General features: G+C 48.2%; 1 protein-coding gene across 5 annotated transcripts in view; it reads left to right on the top strand.

Annotated features, from left to right (window-relative positions):
* Positions 1–5,136: 5,136 nt before the first annotated feature.
* Positions 5,137–24,341, top strand: part of DAPK1 (death associated protein kinase 1) — a 157,150-nt gene continuing 137,945 nt past the window's right edge. The window contains exons 1-2 of one of the 5 annotated variants that reach the window (XM_036433596.2): positions 5,137–5,254; positions 6,381–6,554. In XM_036433596.2, coding sequence (XP_036289489.2) covers positions 6,493–6,554 — 62 coding nt within the window. In that variant the 5' untranslated portion in view covers positions 5,137–5,254; positions 6,381–6,492. Of the gene's footprint in view, positions 5,529–5,827; positions 6,051–6,110; positions 6,128–6,221; positions 6,241–6,380; positions 6,555–24,341 lie in introns of those variants that run through there. The other 4 variants (XM_036433595.2, XM_045580068.1, XM_045580070.1 and 1 more) reach the window with 4 other exon arrangements.

The following is a 24,341-nucleotide window of genomic DNA, read 5'->3' as shown; positions in this document are numbered from 1 at the left end:
CCATCTCTGAGGATGTGCCAACTTCATCAACCCTGAGTATCAAAGAGTCTTCAGAGTGAAAACCCAAGTGTTGAGCATAATGCACAAGACTATACGATCTAGCTTGGTTTACCTTTCCACTCTTATCCAAGGCCTGAGTATGGTGCAAAAAACCCAGCCCCGCTCTATTCTTACTTCTTGCCATTTCATTGTGTGACCTGTTACTACTTATCGATGCCTGAACGAGCCATTATCTTCCTTGCATCTGTGATTTTTATCTCATTCTTTTCCTCTGTCTAGATGCTCTTCGGATCTCCCAACCTTACCATCCCATCATCCACCATTTTTTTCTGTTCTTACTCTTCTTTCATGTTTTTTTACTAGGATGTCAGCTCCTCTAGGAAACTTTTCTAAAACCCTAGGCTTACCCCTATGATTACCCCCCATCCCTAGCCTTTATCTGAAGTAAGTGCTATGACCTTTGTGTTTCCACAGCAGTCTGAGATTCTGCTCTCTTACTCTATCAAGCAGGGTCCCAGAGGAAAGAGAAGACATATTCAAATGAGGATAATTCAAGGAGGTGCAGGGGAACCATAAGAAATGGGGTAGGAATACAGGTTAGTAACAGTGGAGCTGGCACCAACTCTAGGTCCAAAGAGACAAGGAGAGAGAGAGTGGTTAGCAAAGCCTGGACAGAGAAAATCACATGAAAAAAGTTTATCTGATGAGGCATGGTGCTTTTTGCCTGGTAGTAATTGAGGCAACCTTACAGAGAGAAAAGCAAGAGAATCCTGGCCTCATTCTCCTCCCTTCTTCTGGACCTCATGCCAAAATTCCTCACTGGCCAAATGGACCAGAAGCCAGAGGACAAGAAGTTTAAAAAATCTTATAGCTCAGCTTGCTGATTGTCAGGGTGGAGAAGAGTAGGTAGTAATCTAGAGAAGCAAATGGATTGTATCTGGCTCAATCACACTTTAATGGAATTGTCTCTTTGTTCGTTGGTCTTTTTCACTAGACTGAGTTACTTGAGGACAGAGAATGTTCCTTTTATCGCTGCATCCTTAGTGTCTAATATATACTAGATAATAAATGCTTATTGATTGATTCGGAGGACATGGTAAATGGACTTCACTTGGAGGACGGTACTTTCTGAGCTTGGCATGTGCTTTCTGCATTATCTTGTTTTGTGCATTATCTCTTTAGATTCTTCCAACAACTATGAGGAATATCCAGGCAGAAATAGAGAGCAGAGTAAGCTCTATAATTTTCATTATCGGGGGGAGTGGGGGGGAGAGAAAAAGAAAAAGAAAGAAACATTTGGTCAAAAGAGGCAAGTTCTCTTAGCACTCAACACTGAGAGGAACTGGAGTCAGTTATGAGACTGCTTATACAAGAAGCACTCAGTTGCATAATGGGCAATATCTCCAACAGCAAAACCCTGGGTGCTGAAGCTTTCTCGTGGAGCCATTTGAAAGTATTAACCCTTACTGAAAGCCAGAGGCCTGCTATTAAAAAATAGCCCAGAGGTTAATTGAGTTCGTATAATTCACTTCGGTTGATCTTAAAAACTCCCCACCCCAGCCCCGCTCTCCTCAAATGATTAAGCCTTAAACTTCTAGCCTGGCCAGTATGACTTGGATTCTCTCTTATCAGCCAATAGATGAAAAGGACCAACTGAGAAACTCAGACGCACCGAGGAGGGCAAAACCTGAGTCCCTGAATGCTATGTGGAGTAGAGCCCACTCCCTACCCTCTCTAAACATCTGTCCTGAGAGCAAGAAATAAACCTTTAATGGGTCAAGCCTCCCATATCTGTTGGGTTTCACAGCAGTAGGTTTCTTACCCTGACTAATACATATAAAACAAAATTCTAAATTTTATAGTTGAGACTGTTTTCAAAGCTATCAGCATGATGATCATAATCTGTTGTCTATAGCATCAGTTATTTTCATGAAAGTCCTTTCCAGCTTGAATCTCATAGCTTCAGGGCTACTGTGTTGTCATGTGCCATGTGAGAGCCCTTCTTGCTTGGAACATGATGAAAAATATAACACTGACATTCTATGCATTTTTATAATGTACAGAGTCTTGTTTTCTGCATTATCTCTTTGGATTCTCCCAACAACTCCGAAGAAAATGCAAGGCCCTATTATTGCCCCCATTTTGCAGGTGATGAAACTGATACTAAGAAGGTTAAGTATAAAGTGTGTGTGTGTGTGTGTGTGTGTGTGTGTGTGTGTGTGTGTGTGTGTGTAGAACCTAATTTACAGAGTTATTTGAGGAATAAGTGAGAAAATAATTGTTACAAGTCAAGTTTTCTTGTTTTCTTTGTAATTTCCTTATCACTTATCCATTGGTGTATAACAAACCTCCCCAAAATAAGGACTTAAAACAGTAACAACCATTTATTCTGCTTACAAAACTTGGGCTGTAAAAACACAAATAGCTGGGGTGAGGGGCAGGGCTGGAACAGCTGGCTTCCTTCTCTCTGTCTGTGATCTCTCCACATGGCAGCCCCGGGGTAACCATGGCAGCTGACGACTTCCAGAGTGAGTGGAGAGAGCCAGAAAAGTGCAGGTTCAAGAGAGAAAAAGAGACAGACAGAAAGGCAGACGGGCAGAAGCTCTGACACCGTATGACCTTGCCTGTGATGGGAAGGACATCACTTCCATCATATTTTCTTAGATGCCAAGTCATATTCAAGGGAAAGGGAAGTAGAATCTACTTCTTGGCTGAGTTTTGGGGTATGCTCTTCAACTACCGCATTTTCCTTCTCTAAAATGCTTGCCTAAATTAGCACAGACATGAAGCTCAGGAATAAGTGAAGTGACACACCCAGTGTCATTCAGTGTGAAATGGTTCCGCCAAAATTAACCCAAGTTTGTGATTCCCAAGTCCATGCTCTTTTTCGTTATCCCCAGAAACCTCCTGTGATCAGTATGTCGCATAGAGAAGGGAAGACATGCCAGTGCCCTAATGGGGCCAATATTTTTCATTGCCTTGAAAAAACACATTTAGTTTGCAGGAAAAAAATGTTATCTATAAAGCAGTCAACCATAAGCACTTTCCAAGTTTCTGCCAAACATCTGTGTTTTAATTTTCCTTGTGACAGATGTATTTATTTGCATTTCCCCCAGATGAATCACTTTTTTAAAAATATATTTTTTTTATTGATTTTTTTTTTTACAGAGAGGAAGAGAGGGATAGTCAGAAACATCGTTGAGAGAGAAACATAGACCAGCTGCCTCTCTCACTCCCCGTTCTGGGGATGTGCCCACAACCAAGGCACATGCCCCTGACCTGAATTGAACCTGGGACCCTTCAGTCCGAAGGCCAACACTCTATCCACTGAGCCAAACCAGTTTCAGCTAAATGAATTATTTATTTATTTGTTAGTTAGTTAGTTATTACTATTTCTCACTTCCCAAGATCCTTTTGTGTTAATCCTCAAACCCCACCACTTGGGTTCATACCACCTTCTAATGTAGATCCTTCCCTCGATTCTATCTCACAAAAATGTGCCCTTCCAGTGGGCTATTAAAGTGTTAGATAAGAGACGGAATGACCTAAGGTCTGAGGGGCATCACCCCCCCACACACCCCCATAATATCAAAGGCTGAAAATTCCTGTTGAACAAAGACAGTTTAAATTAGAAAATCTGGGAATTTGAACAATGCTGTGGATCTGAAATCTCAGAGGTCTCACGTATCATTTTTTATAATTCTAGGCAGGAAGGCAGATTTCCCTGCGGGGGCCTCTCTCTGGGGATCCCTAGCAGTTCCTATGGGGGAACCGTCCTTTCTGTTTCCCACACCCACAGGCTTCATGGAAACATGGGGTAGGTAAGAAGTACAGAGAACTAGATATGGGTTCTGCCTGTAGGCTACCTCAGCCCAAAGAAATATAACACTGGTACTTTTATATTTTCTAATAGCCACATTTTAAAAAGTAAAAGGTGAAGTTAATTTTAATAATATAGTTTATTTAACCCAATATATTCGAAGTACTACCATTTGAACATGGGGTTAATATGAAAGTATTTATGGGGTATTTTTCATTCTTATTTCCTTACTGTCACTGAATCCAATGCGTATTTCACATCTATTGCACACCTAATTTGGAACTATCATAGCCTCATTTCAACTCACCAACAGCCAGGACTGTATTGGGCAGTGCTCATAGACACCCCTTGGTTTCTGCTGCTTCCTTGGGCCTCTGAGACCTCCACCCATTTTTTCTCCGGCAGCACGCCTTTTATAGCTATCATGAGCTCAAAACACCTATCTTGGAGGAAAAACTCCATCGAATGCTGCCCACTTCCTCCTTGTCATCCTCTACCTCATTATCCTGTTTTGTTTTGTTTTGTTTTGTTTTATTATATATATTTTATTGATTTTTCACAGAGAGGAAGAGAGAGGAATAGAGAGTTAGAAACATCTATGAGGGAGAGTCACCGATCAGCCGCCTCTTGCACACCCCCTACTGGGGATGTGCCCGCAACCAAGGTACATGCCCTTGACCGGAATTGAACCCGGGACCTTTCAGTCCGCAGTCCGACGCGCTATCCACTGAGCAAACCCGTCCCGGCTATCCTGTTTTTTATTGTCTCCATTGCACTGATCTCTTCGAAAACAATCTTATTTTGCTTGCATCTTCTCCACCAGAATGTAAGTTTCACGAGGACAGGATATATTTTTTTTAATCTATTTTGACTGAAACCGGTTTGGCTCAGTGGATAGAGTGCGGACTGAAGGGTCCCTGGTTCGATTCCGGTCAAGGACATGTACCTTGGTTGTGGGCACATCCCCAGAAGGGGGTGTGCAAGAGGCAGCTGATCGGTGACTCTCTCTCATCGATGTTTCTAACGTTCAATCCCTCTCTCTTCCTCTCTGTAAAAAAAAAAATCAATAAAAAATCAAATTAAAAAAAAATCTATTTTGGTCTCGGCTATTTTCCCGTGGCGAGCACCCTTCCCGGCACCCCGCCGCCGGCGATCCCTTTTGCGGGACCCAGGAGTCGCATTTCTCTGGCACCCCGGCCGAAGCGGGCAGCACCGCGGCTGTCACAGGTGGGGCGCCCACGCTGCACGCGGCTGCGCTCGCCCCCTCCTGGCGTGGGCGTGAGTGGGTGGGTCGGTGCGGGGTGTGGAGTGGGTGTGTGCGGGGTGTGCGCGGTAGAGCGCGCCAGTGAGCCCGGAGCGGGGAGCCGCGGAGAGCACAGGGCGCTGCTCAGCAGCTCGCGATCTGCAGCGCCGGCCGGGCCAGGCAGCCTGGAGGTGGGTGGGCCGAGCCGCCAGCCCGCCCGCGGGGTCCCCATTGGTCGCTCGTCGGCCGCCCGTCGCCCGGAAGCCGGCGGCGAGGAGCCGAGGGGCTGCTCCCGAGCCGGAGCGGGAAAGCCCGACCGAGCAGACGCCGGGGCGGGCGCACGGGCTCCGCGCTCCCCGCTCGCTCCCTCCCTGCGCCCTCGCCACCGCCCGGCTCCGCGCCGGCGCCAGCAATCGGCCTCCCGCCGCGCTCGGAGGGACCCGGGCGGCGGCTCCCGGGCGCCGGGTGAGTGGCCGCGCACAGCTCCTCGGCTCCTCGGCTCCCCCCGGGGCCCCGCCGCCTGCTTTTGCTTTCACGTCCCCAGCGCGGCCGGGTTTGCCGGGGGCAGCGCCCCGGATTCCCGGGAAGGCCCAGGAGGGGGAACTTGGCTGCGGGGAGAAGGAGGCGCCCCCAGCCCTGCGGGCCGGGTGGGGGAACAGGTGGCGCGGGCCGGGCCGGCCGCTTTGTGTCCGGGGCGCGCAGACGGGCGGCGGCGGGCGGCCGCGCCTCCCCCGGCCGCTCGCTTCCCTGCACCGTTCCCCCGGGCGGGCGGGCGCGCGCCGCGTCGGCTCGGTAACGGAGCGGGAATCACCAGGAATGTGCCTCTAGGGACTGCCTGCCTGGCTCCGGGGAGGAGGAGGGGGTGGCGACCGCGGTGCGGGAGCCGGGAGGTGGCGCGGGGGAGCCCCGCGATGCGATGCCTGTTGGAGAGGGACGTGTCCAGCCGGGCGCGCTCTGCCCGGGCCGCCGCTGCATTCTTCCCTGGAGGTGGGGAGCTGGGTGGGCGTGTGTGCAGAATAAGGGGTGGCGGGGAAGCCGGCCACTTCCGGAGCTGGTTCTTATCAGTACAGGGCACCCTGCTTTAGGGGGACGCGGGTCTTGGGGTGCGGTTGTGCCCGGCCCCGAGCGCACCGGCGACGCGGGGCTGGGGACGCCCCTGGCCCGGTTTTAACAAAGGGTGCTCGCTCCTCTCCCTCCACCTGGTGGGAGGGAGGGGCAGCTCCGGGAAAGTGGTCTTTAGCAGCGGGTCTTAGCCCTGGCGAGATATGTTTGGGTTGTTATTTTATTAGTAATTTTGCCTTTTATTTATTTTTTAAGGACCGGAGACTGATTGATGCATGAGGGGCCCATGGAGGCGCAGGAGCGGTGGTGATGGTGTGGGAAGCGGAGCTGAAGCGCGCTGGGCTTTGGTGAGGCGTGACGGCTTATCATGACCGTGTTCAGGCAGGAAAACGTGGATGACTACTACGACACCGGCGAGGAGCTTGGCAGGTACTGGGGGTGCCAGAGGCGCACCTTACTGGGGGGTGGGGCTGCAGAATACTGGGGGCTGGGGGCTGTGGACAAATGCAGTTTGAATCCTGGCGTCTCCTTCCCTCACCCTTCCAGGAGATGCGCACATTCATAGAGAAAAGAGTTTCCCGGTGAGGGCTAGCAAAGGGCCAGAAATGAACCATGTAGGCAAAGGGACTGGGGTGGAGAGGCAGTTGGAGTGCTTGATTATGATGCAAAGTATATTGATCAAGACCCCTGGACAAGAGCAGACTGGATTGTCTGCAGTGACTCTAATCAGCTTTTGCCCTCAAGACACATGGAGGCAAAAGCTAGGATATAATTGCAACAGGGGTTATTAAAAACCAAAAATAAAAGTAACCCATGGGCTTTTAAAAAAATCTTCATTCTTGCCTTCCTTCTGAATTTTTGGAGTCACTCACATGCACAAGGTTTGTGCCCACAAGTATGGAGACTTGCCAGATGTTGATGTTGGGTTTGGATTTTGAAACGGACGCAAGCCAGGAATTTAATTACCCAGTTGGTGTGAGGGGTAGCTTTGGTTTCATGCCTAACGTTAAATTTTTAACAAATCAATGCGTGAGAGTGTAATGTGGCCATCTGGATTCAGAGCCTGTTCCATTGCTGTGGGAGCTGTGATGCTGGGTGTCAAGTCCTTCCGTTTCTAAGTGATGATGAGAATGATTTCTTTGGGGGGCATCTGAGGGCTGGATTGGTTTCCCATGGACTGGGCATTGGACAGGGTGTGTTGAGCTCCCATCGTTTTTGGAGCAGAAAACCGAGTTTGAACACCTACATTTAAATTCAACCTATGGAATCTGGCCGCAGCGTGTTTGTATTGTGCCTAAAGCGAGCAAAAGGATCTTTAAACAAATTAAAAAAATATGCATCTACTTACACTTGTATCAAAATATAATATGTATTTTTCCATATACACCTGATGTCCTGATGCTATCAGCTTCCTTTGGGTGAAGAGGAAATTTACAAACAGCCACTCCCTGGATTACCTAATGAGAATTGTGAAAGTCCAGCTTAACTGAAAAATGTCTTATGGGTTTAAATCACCCTGCAGAAATGCAGGCGATTTTTAAAAAGTTACTGTAACCGCATATTTCTGTGTATGTTTAGTGTTGGCTGGCTTTGGAGCTGCTTGCTCTCTGTGGGAGATTTACTGACTGAGTAAATCAGGAGGAAAGCGCTCAAAACTCATGCTCTGTGGCTATGATTAAGATGAAGATTTATGAGTATGTAGTTGAAATACTTGCGTTTAACTAGAGCCAAACCACTTTATCCCAGTGGTTTCCAGCGAGCGTGGCCTATGGTGTTTTCCTTTGGAGGTAAAGGGGGAAAGTGAGGGGGAAAATGTGTATTTGAATTCTGTTCGTGTAGCGTGGCCTGATTATCTAAATTCTCTTCTAGGGAGATGACTGAAATCAGGTGAGATGATTGCTGTATGGATTGAGTGTATTGACCTTATTTTCATTAAGATCTTTTGCTAAAAGCTACCACTCACACCAATGGGGTAATTAAGTTAAGAGTTATGTGTTATAAGAAAGAAAAACAAACAAACGAGGCCTCCCTGTAGCTGGCTGGGGAGTCTGCGATCTTTATTTTGTGGGTGTGAGGACGAGCCCTGGGCCAACGTGCCAGAGGGTGGTTTGTGGGTTTGTCACTGACGCTTGGCTTTGATTTTGGCTCCGTCTGCATTTCTGTGTATAACTGTCTCCCCACTGTGCAAGGATAATTGACAAGTTGTTTATTGAATAATTTAATTTCTGTGGCCTCTGTCTTTGAAAGAAGGGCTCTGAAGTACTGAGAATTGGGGATTTTTTTCAAAAGAAAGGATATGTGCCCCTTCTAGCTGTTAAAGCTTTGGGTTTTGCTTAAAAAATGGGTTAAGTGGTGGTGGTTGTTGTTTTTACTTTCTTTTTTGCTTAAAAAATGGGTGGGGTTGTTTTTTTTTCTTTTTTTGTTTTTTCAAGCCCTCTGATTTTTATGTCCTATGATTTTTAAGTGGAAATAGCCACTTCCTGAAAACAAGTCCCGACAGTAGGACAGACCAGTAGGAAAGATGCTGCCTCATGTGTTTCTGAGAGAAGATAGGGAGTGGAGACAGGAGTTTTAGTGGCAGAAAATGGAAATGGGCCGATATTTCACACAAAAGCAAGGTTGTTCTAAGCAGCGAGTTATATATGCAGACCAACAGCTAGTATTTAAGACTTTACATACTATAATATCAGCCATCTAAATAATAGCTACTTGTCTTAGAGATGTACTGAGACAAGGTTCACGGCTAGAGGAGGGAAAATAGATTTTTAAATAATATTTATTATTATTTTTAACTATTATTATTATTCAATAATAAGTAGAATATTATTGTCATTTTACTTTTGGGAAAACGGAGAGTATGTATGTTGGAGGATGAGTATGGGGGTGTGTCTGTGTGTCTGTGTCTGTCAGTCTGTTTATGTGTGTTAGCGTGTGTCTGTTTGTACTGCCCCAGACTGCTATAAAAGTTGGCTTTGAACCCTAAAGAACTTGATAACGTCTGTTTATTGCAGTAGTGATACAGCTAATAGATCACTGGACAGATGTCCGATCCAGAATCAGCTCTGCCACTTGCTAGCTTTATTACCTGGAACAGGTCACTTTCCTCTCCGCCCCTCAGGATCTCCATCTAAAAAAGGAGAGGCCTAGCGATTATCTCACGGCTGCTGTGAAAATCAGGTCATCTGACACATGTAAAAGCATCTTATCAGCCGTGAAGAGTTAAACAAATATAGACATCATCTGCAGGACTGGCCGAGACACGTGGGTGTCCCAGGCTGGCTAATAACTTGGCCTGAAATTCAATAATCTTTTCAATATCTGCTTACCAGTTTGGGGAAGGGAGTCCCTCTGAGAAAGGGTCATGGGGAGCCCCATTGCTGCCAGCACTGGGCCTCTCCACTCCGATTCTAAATAATGCACCTCTCTCTGGCCCCCAACTTGCACACCTTCCGAGTGGAAACGAGTTCCTGCAGCACATGGACATCCCCTTCAGAAGGCTGCTTGGTGACCTACTGTATTGACCCCAGGAGGCCCTTTGGGGTCTCACCCTGCACCCCAGGAGGTAGTGGGATATGGGAGGAATTCTTACAAATGCGGATTTCTCCGTCTGCTGTTATACTTGGGTGGTTTTAATGCCCAGGTGCCTTCAGTTCTCTTATCAATTGGCACTTGGGGCAGCGTCAGGCTGGCTTGTCCCACCATTGGGCTCTGGTTACACCCTTGGCTGTGGTTCAGCCTAACCTGTGAGCTTTCTGGGCACCTCACCTATCCTGAGGGCTTGGCCTTCTTCCCTCTTCTGCTGTCTGACCTCACATGATCTGAAGAGCTGGGTCCCCTCTCCTGAATAAATGACCCCGCAATGCTCTCTCCTTTTTTAGGAGCCCAATGACTTGCTTTCTGAAATACCCCATTGGCCTGTGACCATAGACTTCCCTATGCCATGCCCCGGCCTTGTAGCCAGCTTGACAGTTCTTCCAGGTGGTCTTTGCTCCCCAGGGTGTGTGTGTGCTGCATAATACCGGGCAAAGTTTGATTGATGCCTGAATGAGTAAAGCAGGTTGGCGGGTGCCATATTGAGACCAGGATGGGAATTTAAGATGTAAATGGTGATGCAGGCTGATACTGTGGTCCAGCCACAGCACACTCATCTGCAGGATGTGGTGAGAATTAGACTCAGTGGCTACAAACATCTGACACACAGTCACTGCCTCAGATATTTTTAATAACCTGCATTTACCACATTGCATAGCCATTACTTATTTGATCATCTGCCTTTCCCACAGGTTGTCACAGAGTTGTGACCTTGGACTTAACATACCATTTTATCTCTAATGCCTAATTAGATGTGTGACACTAGGTGCTCAATGAATGCTTGCTGATTAAATGAATGGATTAACATAGGTAAAGCATGCACACATGCACATATACACAGGTGTGTGTGTGTGTGGGTATGCACACATATGGCCTTCAATAAATGACGTCTCTGGTGGGGATGAACTAAAGACATAAAAAGCTGCAGCTCCTATGAATAAAAGTTTCTTTGGCTTTTGCGTTCTCTGTGATGGAACACTAAGGTGCGCACAGCAGCCAACATTTCCAGCCACAAGATCGGTTTAAACAAAGCAAGGTGGAGCATTAAATATTTTATGTTGGTTTGGGAGGGTTGCTAGAAAGGAATAATTCTAATTTAAAGCATCCTCATTTTGGCATAAAATCCATGGGCATTGTAATTGGCAACATAAAAGCCATGGGCAGGGAATGGTGAGAACCCCTGACAGCCCGAGGACATCTTTCCGCTGGTTTACTGGGGACTGCCCAGGAGGCCTGAGAATTCTGGCGTCCGCGTGTGGATGGAAGGAGGAGGAACGTCCATGTGGGAAACGCGGCCTCGTGAGGCTGGCCGGTGAGAGCATCCTAGAGGATGGTCCCAAATGTGACTTTTCTCTTTCCTTTCTGCTCCTGTGGGCCCTCAGATGTTTCCTCTAATCAGAAAGGCTGCACGGTTCTGGAGAGATAAAGTTCAAATATCTGTGTTAGAGGTAACAGTTCGTGATCATTCAATTCTCTGCCTTTTAGGAAGGTCAGAGAACGGTCTCCTGGGATGTGAAGGGAGGGCATGATGATGGTACTGGGTGACAGTTTGGCTGAATGCTCACCTCCTAGCCCTGGGAATGTGTCTCTGGACCACCCGAGCAGGCATCGTTTAGGCTCCCTGGGGCCAGGGAGCTAGGTGGGGAGGGGGCTCAAGGTTCTCATTGGTGGAGAAACCAAGGCGCACTGAGGCTACCTTCTTTGTCGTTGTTGTTTACTTTGAGGCTGACTTCTCGATCCCTCTTATGTCCTTTTATCCTAAGCTTTTGTCTTCTCCAGCCACTTAGGAACCTAAAGGCCCCATAGCATTGTCACACCCCTCTAAAGCTGTAAAAGAACACATGAGCTTACAGGAAGGATGCTCAGATGAATTTCAGTAATTACACACAGGGGTTGTATCCAGAGGTGACATTGTCAGACAGGTCCTCTCGTCTCCAGCCAAGTTGTAAGTCCTCGAAGGCAGAAACCGTTTCCTTCCCGATGGGATGAGGGGAAGGAAGTCGAGGGTGGGGCTGGGGTCGCGAGGCACGAACCCAAGCTGCTGGATTCCTTTGCAGGTGGCGTGGCCTGAGCCCCTTGAGTGACAAGATTAAGGTTGCTTTGTCTGCCCGGCTTTCCTGCTGGGAAATGTATCACGAACATTCACCCTTACTTAATTCCAGCCAACGGCTGTGTGTGCCTGACCTAACCAGGCCTGTGGATCTCACGGAAAGCACACCAGGAAGTCTCTCTGTCATAGCAGAAACTTATTTCTAATTAGGAGATAAAGAAAGCCTCCTATGGGTGGGCGGGGAGGCGTGTCTGTGGATGAGAGCCCCCCAGAGACCCTTAGTCCTCGGGACCTGGAAGAAGCTGGCGTGATGGGCGCCCTCCCTTCTCATTTCGCGAGGTCAGAGCTTAGGGCAAGTGTCTTTCTCAAGGCAGCTCGGCTAGGAGGTAGCCAGAGGTGGACCCAGGACCCCGGGCGGGCCCAGTTGCATTGTGTTCTCTTGCACGTCTTATGGTTTGGCAATGTTTTCTTTGGAAGCCACATAAAGTTGCTCTTTACAAGAGGTGGTTTGGGCAGCCACCTCAGGACCATCCATTCTAGCACCCGCCTTGGAGAGAGTGATTAGAAAGAACTGGCACCATGTCACGGAAGGTTTTCATTTCTTCCCCAGCCAGAGCCTGACCCTTTGACCTCAGAACTCAACGTGGGCACTTAACTTGACTACACACACGGGGCCTTCTTTCTTCTTCCAAACGGCTTGTGCCCCGGTAATGAATGGCGTTAGTGCGTGGCATGGTTTTACCCAAGCCCCAGAGTTCATGGTTTAGCTTTGTAGAAACTTCACAGAACACTCTTGTTATTTTTTAACCTTTTTAAGTAATGTAATGTGTAAGAGTCCTGGGCCCTGCCCGTCTGGCCACCCCCTAACTGACAGTGTCTCGTTTCATGGAGTGGCACTAGTCCGTCTGGTTTAGGGCGGGTGTGTGATTGTTTGAAGCTCTGTGAAAGGTAATGCTTCATTGTTTTTTGCTTTGATTTGTTGTGGTAAATTATGAAAACAGAACGCATCGTCTCTCAGCCTTGAAGGAGATTATAGAGAGGTGCTATTATTTATAATAAATCCATTGTATCAGTTTGTCAACATTCTAAGTGAATTCCTTTAAATGTTCAGTTAGAAGGTTCGGCGGTGGGGGGAGCGGTGGGTTGACATTTGTTTTTTTCTATATCTAACAAAAATGGGTTTAGCCCTAGCTGGTTTGGCTCGGTGGATGGAGCATCGGCCTGCAGACTGAAGGGTCCCAGGTTCCATTCCGGTCAAGGGCATGTACCTTGGTTGCGGTCACATCCCCAGTGGGAGGTGTGCAGGAGGCAGCTGATTGATGTTTCTCTCTCATCGATGTTTCTGACTCTATCCCTCTCTCTTCCTCTCTGTAAAAAAAAAAATCAATAAAATATATTTTTTAAGATATGGGTTTAAAATAGCGTTGTCTAACTAGTCCATTTTTCTCAGATAAAACAAAAGTTGTGGTTGTACCTTAATTCTAGGTTTAATGTGCTGGGAGGATTTTTACAATAACAAAAGTCTTAAGACCTAACATAGTTTGTGTCTTATTTTCAATCCCGGTGCAAAACAAAACAAGTCATGTGCCAGTAACTAATCTCTGGTGATAGCTGACAAGTGTGACCCTCGGGGACTTGTTTGTCACTTCTGTCTCTGCAGGTGACACGGAGAGCCAGTGTGGCTTACAGATCACAGTGTGGCCTTTTAAGTATAATGTTGCTCCCCTCTGAGCAAAGACTGTGGGGTTTTCCCCGTGTGTTCTACTTGTCCACATTTCTGTCTCGAGCTTGAAAAACTTTATTCAGTAACCTCGAGCTTGAAAAACTTTAGTCAGTAACATCAGGAAGAGTAGGGGAGAGGGGGATCTTTTTTTCCGCTTTATAAATACATTCAACTTTGGGTGTAAAACATAATGTTTGGACAAAGGAGTACTGTAAATTGCTGATCTCTGGTGCTTGAAAATTTTATATTGATGGTGCTTATGGTCATAACCTTAATGGTTTTTTGGCTGAGAAATTTGGCTCTGAGTCTGGGCCCTTAGGACACTTTTTTTTTTTTTTCTGTCAGATTATTCTTATTTAGATGTAATGCGATGAACGGGGCTGGCTTTTAAATACTTCAAGTGCAATTGATGTACACTTTTACCTTCAAGGAATGAGCTGATTTCCATTCTTCCCCATTGTTGAATGGTTCTTTCTATAGTTCATTGTTAGAACATGGTACCTTTGAAACTTTGCAAACTTTCCCTTTTTAACTTAAAAAGGGTATCAGGAAACCTTTATACCTTAATCCTCCATCTCTTGTTCCTGGTCCCCCACGGAAGAATTTTCTAGTTGAAAAAGCAATATAGGGAAATAACCAATACCCCCCCACACCTTTTTTTGATGCCTTCATGAAAAGGCTTAGATTTTCCTCTGAGTTTCTTATCTGTGTGTCTGTCTAGCAACTCGTACGTCTGTCTATGACCGGGCTGTGTATGCAGGAGACTAGCTATGACTCCGGGGATGCAGGAAAAAGTGACAGAGGGATCCGGGGGACCACGAGGGAGAGGCTGGGAGGGAAGAGGTCAGTCGTTGATGCCGATTAGGTTCTGATGCTTGCATTCTCTCCCCCCGCCGCCCCCCCGAAAAGTCCCTCTAAATCTGTGTAGCGCTCAGTATCTCTTTTCTTCTGCCCGCTGTGGTTGATGGGTGGGGAGCAGAAATGTGTATCTCTGAGATAGGGATGAAAGGCTGCAACCTGTGAGCGTCATATTGAATAGGCCGGGAGCCGCAAGCTGCTTCCCTTTACGAAAACAGAGCCATGGCCCTGGAGGAGTGTGGATACCGGAGAGAACAGACCTAATAGCTAACTGCTGGCGTTGGAGACGCCGAATGGCACCTCCCACACAGGAGCGTGGTCCTTAGAAATGTGGTAAGCCAGAAAGCTCTAGGAGGTCATTTGCTATCTTATAAATACGATGTTATTGATACATAAATCCCTATCATCGAAAGCAGAGCCTGCCGGGAGTTTCCTCTGCACACCTTGCATGGGACTCTAGGGGGTTGTCTTTCTAAATGTTGTCTTTGAGGGCAAGTAGGGGAGGGTGGGGATAAGGGGGAGAGATCAACCAAAGGATTGTGTGCATGCATATGGGCCTAGCCAGTGGCCATGGGCAACAGGAGGGGTGGGGGCATATGTAGGGAGGGGTTTGGGATGGGAATGGGGGGATGAGGACAATTATGTGATACCATAATCAATAAAATTAAAAAAAAATAATAAAAAAATAAATAAGTGTTGTCTTTGCTTCTCAAGGGGTCCAGGATCAGCATGTAAACTGCTGTTAGTGGAGCCGAGACGGCCACCGAGTTTATCCTCAGCAGCTCCTCTGGCTTCCCATAGTCACGGGCTTGCTTCCTTCCCCTCCGCAGCGGAGTAGCCCCGCTCCTGGCTGGCCACCCCGCTCCACAGGCCAGCTAGCGGTGCATGGGCGCCCGCGTGCTCGGCACCAGGCCTGGCTGACGTAGGCGTTGCTGCTCTCTGTTCTCCCTGATGGCACTCTTTCCACGTTGTGCAACGGGAATGGAGTGGAGCCCTCGCCTGCCATCCCATTGGCTGGTGACATTTCTTTGCGCTGTGATTCAAAAGAGCTTCGGGATCGATGGGAAATACTGCAGACTTTCCATTTAGAGCTGATAAGGGTTTGCTCCCAGCACCATCATACATGCACACACACACACGCACACACACACACACACACACCACACACACACACCCACATCACTAGAGCTTTAGGCAGCTGACTCAATTGTTTGGGAGAGGAAATGGATTAGAACAAGTAGAATCTTTTCCAGGACAAAGTGTTTATCGGTCTGTGTTTTCCTCTCCCCACCCCTCCTTTGGCACAGAGGGACAGGAACGCCGGCCAGCAGAGCCATGGCCAGGCGGGGTAAGCCTGGTGGCGGGGTGGACGTCCCTCGGCTTTGAGAGATTTGATTTGGACGCTGAACGTGTGCATGCCGTTTTATGAACGTGACTAATTAATGTGGACCTACGTTTGCAGGCCTCATCTTCGGGAGCAATATTCTCTTCAATGCAGATGACTTTAAAAATTATGTGAGAGAGAGGTGATAACCTAGAGAAATCAGCAAATTGCGAAGTGACGTGGCCAGTTTCAGCCCGCAGCCCTCTCCCCGGCACGTCCATTGGGGAGGCCCTTGTCCTTAGTTCCTGCATCCCTTAGCAGTTTGATTAAGCAGCTGGCCACTTTGCAGTGTTTAACAATCAGTTATGCACGCGATTCTCGCTCTCTCTCTGGAGTGCAAGTTCTGTGCAAGTAGAGGACATGGCTCTTTGTGTCTCTTGTGTTGGGTGGGAGTAATCAAAGCGCATAGTAGGCCTTGGGGGTTCTCTCCCTCCCCCCAATGAAGATACACATCCAGAAATGAGAATATGGTTCAGAGCTTTGAACCCAAATCCCTGCCTTCACAATGTACTTACTGTTCCTTTGGGAAAGTCACCAGACTTTGTGAAACTCACTTTTCTCTCATCTGCAGAATGGAAATAAGGATCGTCCTTATCTCGAGGTTGTTGTGAGGGGGGGTGTGATGTGTGTGGACTGCTTGGCCTGACACTGGGTACACAGTAAGTGCTCCCGAGTGGTGGTTGTTGAACAGGACAGAGAGAATGAGTGAGCGCCAGAGAGAGAAACCTATAGCGTGCTCCTGAGTCTCTGTGACAGGACCCTGCCTCTCCTCCATGCACTCCTCATTTCTCTGCCCAGGCTCTGGGTGAGGGCCCTTTTCTCCTCAGTTCCATCCTTCCCCTTCCTCTTCTCCTTCTCTCCCCATCTTGGTCTCCACCTGCATGTTGGGCTCCTTCTGCCACATTTGACTTTGTTTATCTTCTCTGCCCTCCAAGGAGTCCTTGCCCCCTTCTGGCACAAACCCAGGACTGCGTGTCTGTGCTGGATAGATGATGCTGAGAGTTCCTGAGAAACGAAGGAGCTAGGATTGGGCTGTGCATTCAAAGGCTGCTACAGACTGGGTTTAAGGAGATGCCATTTTCAAAGCTTACCTGGTCGCCGTGGGAAGAGGGCCGGAGAGTCTTATGTTAAAGAGTTTCTATTAAGATGGAAAGAGCTGCATTCAGGGAAGCCAGAGCTAGTAAATGCAGTCTGGAGTTGGTTGCTCCCTGCAGAGCTGCTCACCAGGGTGGGAGGGGTGGCCTCCTGGTGCTGTTGAGTTCCTGAGCTTTGTCAGCATGCAAATTTATGTGTTTAATATGCTGTACTTCTAAGTTCCGAAAAGTCTGTTTTTGTTTTTGTTTTTTACCTAGCTCGTTTTTAAAGTAAAAACCATCTTCGGCAGCCAAATCAGACCCTAGGAATTTGATCAGAACAACAAACGGCTGGTGTTTGTAGCCGATCTTTAGGGAGAAAGGAGCTGACGTGAGCGCGAGGGCCCCGGAGTGCCTGGCGGAGATGGGCCTGCCGCAGAACGCGCTTCGTCCCGCGGGCGTGAGCCTCGGTTCACTCTGACACATGCCGATTTAAGATGTGGACGCGAGTGTTTGGCCAAGCCCAGGGCGCCCGTGCCAAGAAAAGCCCATTAGGTTGGTGGCTGAAAGGCTGAATTGTTAGGATTTACTCAGCGGCGAGGCCCTGCCAGCTGCTGGGAGTAAGTGCCCACTTAGATGTCTGAGTGCCCGTCCTCGTTCCCCGGGATCGAGGGACATGGGGGCCGCCCGAGAGGCCGCTTGTTCCTTGGGGCTTTCAAGTGGGTATCTTCAGTTTGCCAAAGTCACAGGAGGCGCTCACGGATTTCAAAAGGAAAAATGCCGGGAAATCGGGTCTTATCGATGTGTGCGGGAGGGATACCAGGGAGTGACAACGTTCAACAACAGTCAGCGTAGACAGGCGGTTAAACAAAACTGTCATGGGAATCGTATTTGTCATTCATTCATTCATTCATTGGGCATCTGATCTGTATGGCTTTTGCTGGCGTGTTGGGTAGGACCCCCACAACTCCACAAGTTTCTTAACCCAGCAGGGTAGACAGACGGCACCCAACCAATGATGATAAAAAGCCGAAGGAAGGAAGGAGAGGCACTGAGTCTTAAAAAAAAAACAAAAAAAAAACCGTTTCCGGAGTTCAGGCACAGGGAGGTCATTCTGACGTGGAGGGTTCGTTCATTTTTTCTCTCTCCTTCATCCAGGTTGCTGTAGGGACATAAAGATGTAAGCAGGTGGGTGTGGAAACCGATATGTGTGTGTGTGTCTCCACACATACATTCCTCGGAAGGAACTGGGAATGAGACGTGAGGAAGGAGACGAGGAAACTGGTATTGACTGGGAACCCATTCTTAACCGGATACCGGGGATGGGTATTGTCGTCCACCTTTTACAGATGAGGAAGCAGCTTCAGAAAGTCATGGGCCTTCGGTAACATGTTTGAAATGGTGGAGATAACCTTTAGACTCCTCCACATGCTAAGCCGGGTCTGGAAATCGGGCGGTAGGTTGGGGAGGTCACTTGGTGTCCTGTTCCTCTGTCACTATCATCGAAGGGAAGGTTAAAGTAAAACATTTAGCCAGTGCCTGTCTCATGCGATGTAGCCAATACGTGTTTCCCTCCCTCCTGGAAACCAGTGCCGCTTTGGCCAGGGGTGCTGTGTCTCATAGGACAGGCCTCTCTGCCCATTGGATGCCAGTAACGCCCTCTGCCAGCGGTGACAACCGCCATTTTTCCAGACCTGCTAACAGTCTGTTGGGGGCACCTCTGACCCATCGAGAACTCCTGGGATACAGAACCAAGACAAGACCGCCCAGGGATTGGAGGGGGCAGTGGGCAAGGAGGATCCTGGACCCAATGGGAAAGAAAATGACCTTGAAAGAAGGTACTGACCTTGGGCATCCAGAGGTGGGGAAGGAAGGGAGCGGGTGTGAGGGAGAGGTCTGGGGGCAGTGGCTGTTTTGATCTGGCTGTTGTGTGCTGTCCCAGGAAGGGACAGGCCTGCTGTGTCCCAGAGGCGTGGGGTGGGACCGACCATGAGTAAGACTTAGAGAGGCTGCTGGCCAGACTTCCTGATGTCGCCAGCCTGGGTGTGAGAGCCACCCGCGGCTGACCCCGGGTTCCGCTGCGCCCCTCCTTGCTGAGCAGGCAGGCTGCTGTGAGTCAGGGCTCCGAGCCCTCACGGCAGCGTAATCTCCGTCCGCCTCTCCCCCCAGGGCTGGCGCTTGGCTGCCATCCTGATGATCTGTTTGCAGCCTGCTTTCGTAGCTGTGTGTTTTTTCATGTTGGTTCCTAATTTTTAGTCAAAGCTAAATAACCCTTCCTTTTCATTCTCTTCTCGCTCTCTCAGGCCCGCGGTTTCTGCCATTCCAGCCCGCTGGGCGGTATAGCTCGCTGTGGGCCTGTGGGGAGCCCTCCTAGCTTAGTTGTTGCATCAGGATGTCCCTTCCTCATCACAGGGCTCTTAAAGGTGGAACGTCAGGTCGGGACCCCTGGCAGGTGGTGTGAAGGAAAGATACTCTCTGCTCTGCCGCCCAGCTCCCTGGGGATGGGGCGCTCCACGTCAGCGAGGGAAGCTTGTCAGGGGGGAAGAGCCTGAAAGGACAGGGGCGGTTGGGAGGGCACGTGGGAAGGGACATGTGTCAGCCGTGGTGCTGGCTGGGAGGAGTCCGCTCCTGAAGGTCTAGGTGAGGGCTCCAGGGGGCCCAGGATGCACTGCCTGGGGATGCCGTAGCGTGCCTAGTGCCGAGGAGGCCACACGCACTTGCACTTCAGGGAAGAAACACCCACCTCTCCCTCCTTCTGCCCTTCAGCCTCCCACCAGGGCCTCACATTCACCACCTGCAGGGAGCCAGGGAGGCGGTATTGAAGGACAGCCTCCTGGCTGGGCAGAGAAGAGTGAAGAAGAGATTGATGGGGAGTTAGGTAGGGGGTGTGGGGGGGGAGGGGGAAGATAGAGGGGATGGAGAATATCCAGGAGAGGGACGTCCAGTAGTGACAGCCGTGAAATGATACCGGGCTTGCTATGTGACTGCTCCCCTCTCGGTGCACATGACCCGAATCTGAGCTGTCACTACGTGGGGCTTCTCCACTCTGATGCTGGGTTTAGCGTCCTCGGGGAGACGTTCCTGACCACCCGCTTCAAAGTGCTGCCCCCCTCGCAGATTCCTGGGGCGTGTCCTCAGTGGAACAGTCCTCCAGCGTCAGACTCCCCACACTGCACTGCTGACTGTGTGCGCGTGTGTGCGTGCACGTGCGTGCGTGTGTCTTCCCTAGCTTGCCCCTTAAGGTGTTTTTTGTTCCCAGCGTCTTGCAAAGAGAATATTTCTAGAAATATATATTTTTTGATGATCAATCATGGTAGTTGATCATAATCACATTTTTTAAATGAAGGAGTGTAGTCATTGTTCCTATGAGTTTCTAAAGTGGATAAGTAATCGCTAAAAAGTTCCTTAAGATGCATAGTATGTTTTCATCCTGGGAATCGATCGCCCTGAGAGGGTACAGCCCTGCAGGAGGAGGCGGGTCCCAGGATCCCTGTGCTAAACGGAGAGCAGGATACAGACAGAATGGCCACGTCCTTTCCCCTGCAGCATGCTGATGGCTTCCCCAAAATAAGTTGGCACTTTTTACCATCTTACCTATTCTCGGTGTCATAGACATTTTAAAAGTTTCAAATATGGGAAAGAGGCAAGTCTGGTGGGAGTAAAGGGCAGTTCACCCCATTTCAGTTACCTGCGGGGAAGCAGGTGCCAGGAGCAATAGGCACCACACACTGGCCTGCGCCGTCCCCCCCCTCCCCCCCGCCCATCAAAGCCGGGGCAGACCTGAGGGAAAGCTGGCATCTCCCTCGTGCCTGGCCTCCGGACACAGCCTCTTCACAGCGGCCGCACACCGGTGGGATCTCGGTGATTTAAAAGGGGAAAACTCCAGGGACTTGGGCTCGATCCTTTTGGGAACCGGCACTCTCCCTGCTGCCAGTCAGTCCTCTCGCAGTTGCTCTCTTTTTTAGGATGCTGGAAAATTGAGGCAGCCAAAAGGAAAGAGGGAGGAGTTTTAAGATAGACTTCTTCCCCAGTAAGTTTTTTTAATTGGTTCTAGGGCACGTAGAAAAGTGTGTCGTGTGTTCTGAAAGGATTATTGTTTAAAATTAGTTCTAGAGGAAGTGCGTGGCGTTGTATGCAAGAGAAGAGCGGGTTCCAGTGGAGCTGTGTGCCGTCCGTCAGCCGCCCTGGGCCCGGGGAGCAGGTGGAGGAACCGCCAGGTGGGAGGATGTGAAAGGACCAGGGAGAGCTTACCTGACAGACAGGGACAGCTGGACACAGAGCCGTGTTCAACGCCATGTCACTCTTGTTCCTTGGGTTGCTTTCCTGCAACAAGAAAGAGGGTAAAGGCAAGAAGACAGCAGCCTGATAGCCACGTGGCCAGGGGAAAGTTGTTGGGAGCAGGCATTTGAAAACCAGCCGCTGTGGGGCGGGAGGAGTGAGGATACTGGTGACAAGCAGGGATCAGCGTGAGAGCTTCTAGTTTCTCACTGACCCTGGAAGGGACACGGGAAGTGGGCTTTGATGCTTCTCTTTCAGAACTCAGAGAAGCGAAGCTTGAGGTGGCAGAGTTCAACTCAGTGTGGATTAAAATGCATGTATGTGTGTTTGTATGGAAAGTAATATATCAATAAGAATGAACTGTCTCATGTACTCACAACTGGAAATCTACTTTTCCCCCACCCTGTATGTGCGTGTGTGTGTGTGTGTGTGTGTGTGTGTGTGATGTATGTAGAATGTATATAGTTGACACTTGAACAATGCAGTGATTAGGGATTCTGACCCTCTGTGCAAAATCTATTTACAACTCTTGACTCCCTAAAAACTTTATTTACAGCCTACTGTTGACCAGGAGGAGCCTTATCAAAAACATAGTGAATTAACATATTTTGTATGTTATATATATTTTATATGTGGTATTGTTACAATATAATAAGCTAGAGAAAAGAAAATGTTATTAAGAAAATAATAAGAAAAAGGAAATATATTTATAATTTGTGTATAAGTGGACTCCCCACAGTTCAAACCCGTGTAGTTCAAGGGTCAGCTCACACACATATGTGTATACATGGGCATATATTTATTATAAATTTCACTGATGTAGAGGATGTGTAACAATTTATAAGTAATAACAAAATATGCATATTCTTTATTGGAAATTCCATATGTCCAGCTAAATCTCACAGAATGTTTTCACTGATTTTTTTTTTCTCCCATGGCCTGACCTATGATGGATCACGTTTTGACAAATGGATTTACATCTTGATCTGCTAATTCATTCCTCCAATAAATTTCTTGCCATTAAGTGTGACATGCGATCTACGGTTAGGCTATTTCTCACACTTGTACAAATTATATTCGTTAAGCTGAGCCTCTTTCAACCTCGGCCCTGCTGATTGCTGTAGTGCTAACTGTCTCTCCAGCTTTTGGTGTCATTGCAGGGATCGGGACAGTACTTGATTCTATATTATTTAACAGTGGCCGTGCTTGACAACCGGCTCACAGAATTCTTACAAAGTGAGCGGTGGGCTCTCGTGAACCAGGACGGGCAGGCTCGGGCCCCTCCCCAGCTCCCTTGTTAAGGTCGGAAAAAGCAGGTGCTTATCTGCCTTATTCACTGTTGAGCCCAGTCCCAAGGAGGATGCTGGTTGTGAGGCTAGAGACTCAGTAGTACTGGTGGCACGAAGGAGTGAAGTTTAAAAGCTGGGGTCAGGAGCCAGTGCATGGGACTCCATTTGCAACGCTTGAGGACCTTCATTGGCTGTGAGGAGACTCGGGAGAGAAGAGGCAGTAGAGACCGTCTCCAGATCAGAACCAGCTGCCAGAGCCCTGCCTTTGCCTTCTGGGGGGATGTTGGTGCTGGGAGCGGTGTGATACAAAGAAGAGGAGAGAGGCCTACATCTTTTTTGGTTGCCCGTTCTTCCACCATCATCTTCCCCGTCTTCAAGTCCTTCTTGTCTAGCAGTGTGGTGGCTTCTGGTAGTCATCGTACCGAAGGGGGGTGACCAGGTATGGGGAACAGAAGTGCTATGTCCCCTGTGCCATCTCCAATTAAGCAGATAATGCACTCATGTGACACAGAAGTCAGAGGGTATGCAGGGAGAGGTAGCGTTCCTCCTTCTGTCTTCCAATATCAGCTCCTTAGCCTCTTGGGGATCCTTCCAGATTCAGTTTATGCATAAAGTCAAACCTATTTTTGTGATTTTATTGAAATAGTATCATGTTAAACACATTGTTCAACACTTTGGTTTTTTCCTCCTAATAACATAGCTTGAAAATCATCACTCCTCAGAAAGAAATGCCTCTTTCTGTTCTGTGGATTTACCATAATTGATTGAACTCTCTCCCCTATCCATGAACTTTCAGAGTTCTTTTATATTTTCTTATTACAAACAATTCTTCAATGGACACCTTTGTATAAAATGTTAAAATTACCTATAGGATAAATTCCCAAAGGTTATAAGCATTTGTCACTCTGGTAGGAATTGCTGACTTGTCTTTATGAGTCAGTTTGCAAACCAATGACCCACAATTGAGAGCTGATTTCTCTGTTCTTTCCCACAACGATTTAGTTCTTGCCACTTTGATAAGTGTAGTTTTATCAGTTTTTAAGTATGGATGAGTATACGCATTTTTTTTTTCATGCGTTTAAAAACTCTTTGCTGTGAACGTCCTTTCAGTTCATGCTATTTGCTCATTTTTCAATAGCTTTCTAGATCTCTATAATTTGTAGGAGCTCTTTATATTTAAAAAATAACTTTATGCCCCCGGTGTGGGCTCGATTCTCAGTGTGGGGCATGCAGGAGGCAGCCGATCAGTGATTCTCATCATTGATGTTTCTATCTCGCTCTCCTTCTCCCTCCCTCTCTTAAACCAATAAAAAAATAAAATACCTTTATGTCTATGGTGTGATTTACACATCTGTCCTCTAGGTTGCCATTTGTCTTTGGACTTCGATTCTGGAGTCCCCCCTCCACGGATAGTTTGTTTTGTGTGTTCTTTTTAAATTTATTTCTTAATGAGCGAAAAGCAGAGCTTTATTACAGAAAAGCTCCCTGCTGCAGGGAGGGGACCCAAGAGGGTTGATGGAGCAGCTCCTTGGTCTAGGGGTCAGTGTGTGTCCTGCTAACTTCTCAGCGGTTGGTTTAAACATTTCTACCCTAGCAACCTCCGTACATGTTAAACTTCAGGGCTCCTGCTCACTCTCCCCGCCCTGTGTGCTCAGCCCAGGATCAGTGCCTTTTGTTCTTGCGCTGTTCCAGGGGACAGGGTGGGGCTGGGGAACTGGTTTCTGTACCTGTCTGCAGAGCCCAGCTGCTCCTCCCCTTTCCATTTCCTCTTCTGTGTTATGATAAAAGATACGTAACAAACGCATCATTTTAGCCATGTTTAGTGTACAGTCCAGTGCAGATGACCTTAATGAAGGACATTCACATTGGTGGTGCAGTCATCACCACCATCCACCCACCTCCAGAACTTTTTCATCATCTCAAATGGATATTTTTAAAAAATATTTAAAAAATCTTCTACAGGTTTTGTG

Source organism: Pipistrellus kuhlii, unplaced genomic scaffold (assembly GCF_014108245.1).
Source record: "Pipistrellus kuhlii isolate mPipKuh1 unplaced genomic scaffold, mPipKuh1.p scaffold_m20_p_12, whole genome shotgun sequence".
Classification (NCBI taxonomy): Eukaryota; Metazoa; Chordata; class Mammalia; order Chiroptera; family Vespertilionidae; genus Pipistrellus; species Pipistrellus kuhlii.
Note: the sequence above shows the minus strand (reverse complement) of the source record. Positions and strands in the feature narration are given on the sequence as shown.